The sequence below is a fragment of the Macaca mulatta genome, chromosome 1 (genome assembly GCF_049350105.2).
Source record: "Macaca mulatta isolate MMU2019108-1 chromosome 1, T2T-MMU8v2.0, whole genome shotgun sequence".
Lineage (NCBI taxonomy): Eukaryota > Metazoa > Chordata > Mammalia > Primates > Cercopithecidae > Macaca > Macaca mulatta.
In genome coordinates, this window is record NC_133406.1 from 214490849 (window position 1) to 214496552 (window position 5704).

Genomic DNA, 5704 nt, shown 5'->3' on the forward strand with positions numbered 1-5704 from the left:
GGAGTTTGAGACCAGCCTGGCCAACATGGTGAAACACTGTTTCTACTAAAAATATAAAATTAAGCTAAGCATGGCAGCATGCACCTGTAATCCCAGCGACTCGGAAGGCTGAGGCTGGAGATTTGCTTGAACCTGGGAGGTGGAGGTTGCAGTGAGCCCAGATTGCACCACTGCACTCCAGCCTGGGTGACAGTGCAAGAGAAAGAAAGAAAAGAAGGGGAGGGGAGGGGAGGGAAGGGAAAGGAAGGGAAGGAGGGAGGGAAGGAAGGAAGGAGAGAAAGAGACAATGAGAGAAAGAGAGAGAGAGAAAGAAAGGGGGGGAGGGAGGGAGGAAGGAAGGAAGGAAGAAAGGAAGGAAGGAAATTAGAACAAAAAATAATAAAGATACAGAAAAGTTCTGAGCTTCTTACCATCCAAAACAAAGAGGGAAACAAGAATTATGTTAACCAAGAGGTTTATAAAACCAACAAACCAGCAGTTTCTTGTAATCATAAGGATTCTGGGGCCTGGTGTGGTGGTTCACGCCTGTAATCTCAGCACTTTGGGAAGGCTGAGGCGGGCACATCACCTGAGGTCAGGAGTTGGAGACCAGCCTGGCCAACATGGTGAAACCCTGTCTCTACTACAAATACAAAAATTAGCTGGGCGTGGTGGCGGGCGCCTGTAGTCCCAGCTACTCAGGAGGTTGAGGCAGGAGAATCGCTTGAACCCAGGCGGAGGTTGGGGTGAGCCAAGATCGTGCCTGGGCACTCCAGCCTGGGCAACAAGAGTGAAACTCCGTCTCAAAAAAAAAAAAAAAAAAGTATTCTGGTGGTAGCAAAATTCCCACTCATTATGGCCTACTGATTCACCAGTAGAAAGGCCACTCACCTGTTCTTATTTGACTATAATGAGGGACTGGAAAAGAGCTGGTGGCAACAGAAGGAGCAGAATGAGGTGGAGAAAGGTGGCCCTTACAGGATGGGGAGGAGGAAAGGCAGGGCATTCGGGGTAGAGGGCACAGAATGAGCTATTCTACCAGAATAGCCAGGGAGGCTATTCTATTCTCATAAAAGGAAAAATATACAAAATGTATAAAACCAGTCCCTTTCTCCCTACTTGCGCACACACACACACACCCTCCAATCCAACTCCAAAAAGCACCGAAAAAAAGCAAAAGCCCTTACCAAAGTTCTCTGGAGGACATTGCAAAGGGTTTACACAGCACATCTCACAGCAAGATGTCCATTCATTCATTCATTTCTGAGAGACAGGGTCTCTGTCACCCAGGATAGAGCGGCTGCTCACTGCAGCCTCGACCTCCTGGCCTCAAGTGATCCTCCCACCCCAGCCTCCAGAGTAGCTGGGACTACAGGCGCATGAATTTTGTTTATATTTTGTAGACACAGGGTCTCTCAATGTTGCCTAGACTGGACTCAAACTCCTGGCCTCAAGCAATCCCTCTGCCTCAGGCTCCCAAAGTGTTGATATTACAGACATAAGCCACACACAGAGCCCGGCCGAGATGTCCTTTCTTTACTTTTCTTTTTTTTTCCTTGTTTTGAGACAGAGTCTCACTTCTGTGGCCCAGGCTGGAGTGCAGTGGCACGATCTCAATCTTGGTGGCTCACCGTAACCTCTGCCTCCCAGGTTCAAGCGAGTCTCCTGCCTCAGCCTCCCCAGCAGTTAGGATTACAGGCGCGCGTCTCCACGCCTGGCTAACTTGTTGTATTTTTGGCAGAGACGGGGGTCTTGCTATGTTACCCAGGCTGGTCTCGAACTCCTGGCCTCAAGCAATCCGCCCACCTCGGCCTCCAAAGTGCTGGGATTACAGTCGTGCCTGGCCACTTTTACAGAAAAAAACTTTTCTGAGGGAAAAACAGGTAGGAAGAATTTCCGGGTATTTCCAGGCCGAATGGAAAAACAGACATGACAAAAAAAAAGGGCCCCCAGGACTCTGCACCTTGGTCCTATCCCTGTGCAGTTTGAGCTCTTCAGCCCTCAAAGTGCCCTTCTGGTCACCACCTGGTCCTCTTTTGCAAAGACTGCACGAGAAAGGAACCAGCGGGGAGCTCTTTCTCCATGTGGCTTGAGGTCCCAAGGTTTCCCCAATGCCCAATCCTGTTGAAACTGAATATGAAGGAGGGGCTCTGAGGGACCGCCATCGCTTTGCCGGGTTTTCAGAGTGGGGCCCACCCTGCAGTTGTGGAGAGAGGGAGTCACGGAGTCCCCAAACCCTTGAAGGACAGACCTGGACCGTTCCTGGAATGTGGGAAATGAGTGCGACGGCGTATTGGGGCTGCATAAACCCGTCTCTAGAAAAAACTATCGCCTACAGATCTGGCCCCCAGATTGAGTCCCAGGATTTCCGGGCTGGTTCCAAGAACCTGGTCCGGAAAATGGGCGGGGTTCCTGTCTCCTCCCCTCTCCCCTCGGGCCGGTTGTGCACAGTACTTGGGACCCAAATCAGGACCCAATGCCAAGGCCGCCCATCCAGCGCCCAGACCCAGCTGGCCTTGTGCTCCCTCAAGCCACTCGCGGATGCTGGGGACACCCCTCCGCGTGCCGCGCCCCCCACCCCCATTTCCGCGTAGTCCTGGCTCCCGTCACCCCGCGCGCGCCCCGCGGGAACCGGAGCCCGCAGACCCCGCCCCTCCAGGGCCCACCCCCGGTGACGCCCCGCCCCGGCACGTGCGTGCGCGTGCTCTGCCCGCTTCTCTGGGCCTGCAAGGCGACCCCTAAGCGCAATACCCGGGATCCGCGGTCGGAGAGCTGGGGTGAGGGTGGCAGCGCTCAGGGAAGGAGGCGGAGGCAGAGGCCTCTTTTTTCCCCCGAGGTGGGAGGGCCCCGAGTCGGAGAAGCGAGGGTCGCACCGCTGGAGCCCACTCCCGCCTCGTTCCCCACGGGCCGGCACACTTGGGAGCTGGACAGGACGCTCTTCCTGGGCTCGGAGCAGGGGCGGGCCCGGGTTGAGCCGAGCCTGAGCAGGGGAAAGCTGTAGCTGGGGGCTGGCCTGACGCCCTCCAGGTGCGCAGCGCGTGACCTGCAGCAGGGCGGGAAGGCCGCTCGAGAGTTCTTCGAGGGTGGCGGGCGAGTCACGTGAGCAGGGGTTGGGGTCCGCCGGATAATGGGGGATGCGGGAGCCCGCTGGAGGAGTGGAGGGGCGCCCTGGGGAACGGCGGTTAAGCCCCAGCGACGCTCTCGGCCTGGATGTCGGGCCCGGTCCTGGTCGAGGTCGGGGAGCTGGGCGGAGGAGCCCCATCCCGCGGGCGCCGCCTCCCAGGTGGGGCGCAGAGCTCGGCTCTGCGCCGCCACCGTGTGGCCGAAGGGAGACAGCGCTGCTTGGTGCCAAGAGGGTCCTTAGGGCTGACGGCGGGGACCCGCACGGGGCACCGAGGAGCCTCTGGGCGAACGGCTTTCGAGACCCTGCCCCCTTATGAGCTAGGGTCCAGGAGTGGGGTTGAGGTTGCCATGGCGACGGGTGCGCGGGCTGGTATCTTCCTCTGGCTGCTGTGGGGCCGGGGCGTGGACACCCAGCATCTGTGTCCACCCTGCTCACTGAATCACCTGGTGTGGACGAGGATTATCCTTCCCAAAAAGCAACCAGGCCTCCCAACAACCAACCAGCTTTTTTTGTTTAGGGTTTCACTCTGTTGACCAGGCTGGTCTCAAACTCCTGGCCTCAAGCGATCCTCCCATCTTGGCCTCCCAAGGTGCTGGGGTTACAGGCGTGAGCGCCGGCGCCCAGCCCCAGCTTCCTTTTTTTTTTTTTTTTTTTTTTTTGCTGGAGTTCAGCAGTATGATCTTGGCTCACTGCAACCTCTCTCTCCAAAGTTCAAGCAGTTCTCCTGCCTCAGCCTCCCAAGTAGCTGGGACTTACAGGCACGAGCCACCACGCCTGGCTAAGTTTTGTATTTTTAGTAGAGACGGAGTTTTGCCAAGGCGAGGCCGAGGCAGGTAGATCACGAGGTCAGGAGTTCAAGACCAGCCTGGCCAACATAGTGAAACCCCATCTCTACTAAAAATACAACAATTAGCTAGGCGTGGTGGTGCATGCCTGTAGTCCCAGTTACTCGGGAGGCTGAGGCAGGAGAATTGCTTGAACCCAGGAGGCAGAGGTTGCAGTGAGTCCAGATCACGCCACTGCACTCCAGTCTGGGCAACAGATCAATGCTGTCTCAAAAAAAAAAAAAAAATTATAGGGCCCCCAGGTGTAGTCATGTCCCATTCTGGAAAACACTACCGTAGGGAATTACGGGAAGTACCCTGGGGAGGTAGGATGAAGCCACTGTTGGTTGAGCAAGCTTGTCTGTGTATCAAGTAAGGAGGCTTGCTGCTTTTCATAATTCTTTCTGAGCCCCAGATCTATCAGCATATCTGATCTTAATCTTCCCTGCTGTCAACACTTCGGTGACTCCCAGTTCTCTTCCAGACACAGAGCAAATGTCTTAACATGGCCTGCAAGGCCCTTTGGGATCTTGGGATAGGTCCACCATGGCTCCACTGGCCTGGTGAATGAGAGAATGAGACAGGAGAACCAAGAAACAGGGAGGGCTTCCTGGAGGAAGTGACATTTGAGCAGAAATCTCACCAATTTATGTTCGAGAACCAGGTGATGCTGCGCTTTCTAGGGAGAAGGAACAGCGTGTAAGCAGTTCCTGAGACAGGAGGAAACCTTGTGTGTGTGACCACCTGAAAGAGGCGTGAAGAAGAAACTGGAGGAGTCTACAGAGGCCAGACTCGAGTGCCTGGTGCATCACAGACTGTGATCTTTTTTTTTGTTTTCTGAGACAGTCTCGCTCTGTCACCCAGGCTGGAGTGCAGTTGTGCCATCCATGGCTCACTGTAGCGTCGACCTCCTAGGCTCAAGCAATCCTTCCACCTCAGCCTCCCTAGCAGCTGGGACTACAGGTGTGCGCCACTATGCCTGGCTGATTTTTGTATTTTTTTGTAGAGCCAGGGTTTCCCTGTGTTGCCCAGTCTTAGACTGTGATCTTAATACTGTGCTATCAGAAGCCATTCAGAGTTCCAAGCTGGGGGATGACTTTTATTCAATGAGGTGAACAACAAATACTTCTTGAGCACCTACTACATGTAGAATGCTGGGGATTTTATAGTAACCAGACTCTTGCAGCCTCTGTCACTGGGAAGCTTATACTCTTTTCCTAATCAAAGTTATATATGCACAAAGTTTAAACAGATAAGTTTTTATAAAAGCAGAAAGCAGGCTGGGCATGATTTTCACACCTGTAATCCCAGCACTTTGGGAGGCCAAGGTGGGAGGATTGCTTGAGCCCAGGAGTTCAAGACCAGCCTGGGCAACAGAGTGAGACCTCCATCTCTACTAAGAAAACAGAAAGACATCCCCCATTCCACTGAACCAGAGGAAACCATTTTCAACTTCTTTAACTGACTATATTTCATATTTATCTCCATATCTCGAAATAAATGTGCTTGTTTTGCTCCTTGATGTTTCAGTTATAGGCACTATCTCTTGTTTTTCTACCATGGAAAAAAGTTTTATTTTGGGGGGTTTTTTGAGACAGGGTCTCACTCTCAGCCAGGCTGGAGTGCAGCGGTGCCATCCGTGGCTCACTGCAGCCTCGACTTCCTTGGTTCAAGCGATCCTCAGCTCAGTCTCTTGAGTAACTGACAATAGGCGTGCACCACCATGCCAGGCTAATACTTTTTCTGTTTTTTGTAGAGATGGGGTCTCACTTTTGTT

At 53.7% G+C, this 5704-nt stretch overlaps 1 protein-coding gene across 1 annotated transcript; it reads right to left on the bottom strand.

The window, feature by feature from the left end:
* Window positions 1-1519: 1519 nt before the first annotated feature.
* Window positions 1520-4694, bottom strand: LOC144335065 (uncharacterized). The gene is made up of 2 exons (XM_077967909.1): window positions 4103-4694; window positions 1520-3763 (listed from the first exon to the last, which is right to left on the bottom strand). The coding sequence occupies exon 2, from the start codon at window positions 3239-3241 to the stop codon at window positions 2312-2314; it is 930 nt and encodes a 309-aa protein (XP_077824035.1). The 5' UTR covers window positions 3242-3763; window positions 4103-4694; the 3' UTR covers window positions 1520-2311.
* Between the last annotated feature and the right edge of the window lie 1010 nt (window positions 4695-5704).

Excerpts from the sequence above, each read along its gene's own strand:
- LOC144335065 (XM_077967909.1), bottom strand. The coding sequence starts at position 3,241 with ATGGGGCTCCTCCGCCCAGCTCCCCGACCTCGACCAGGACCGGGCCCG.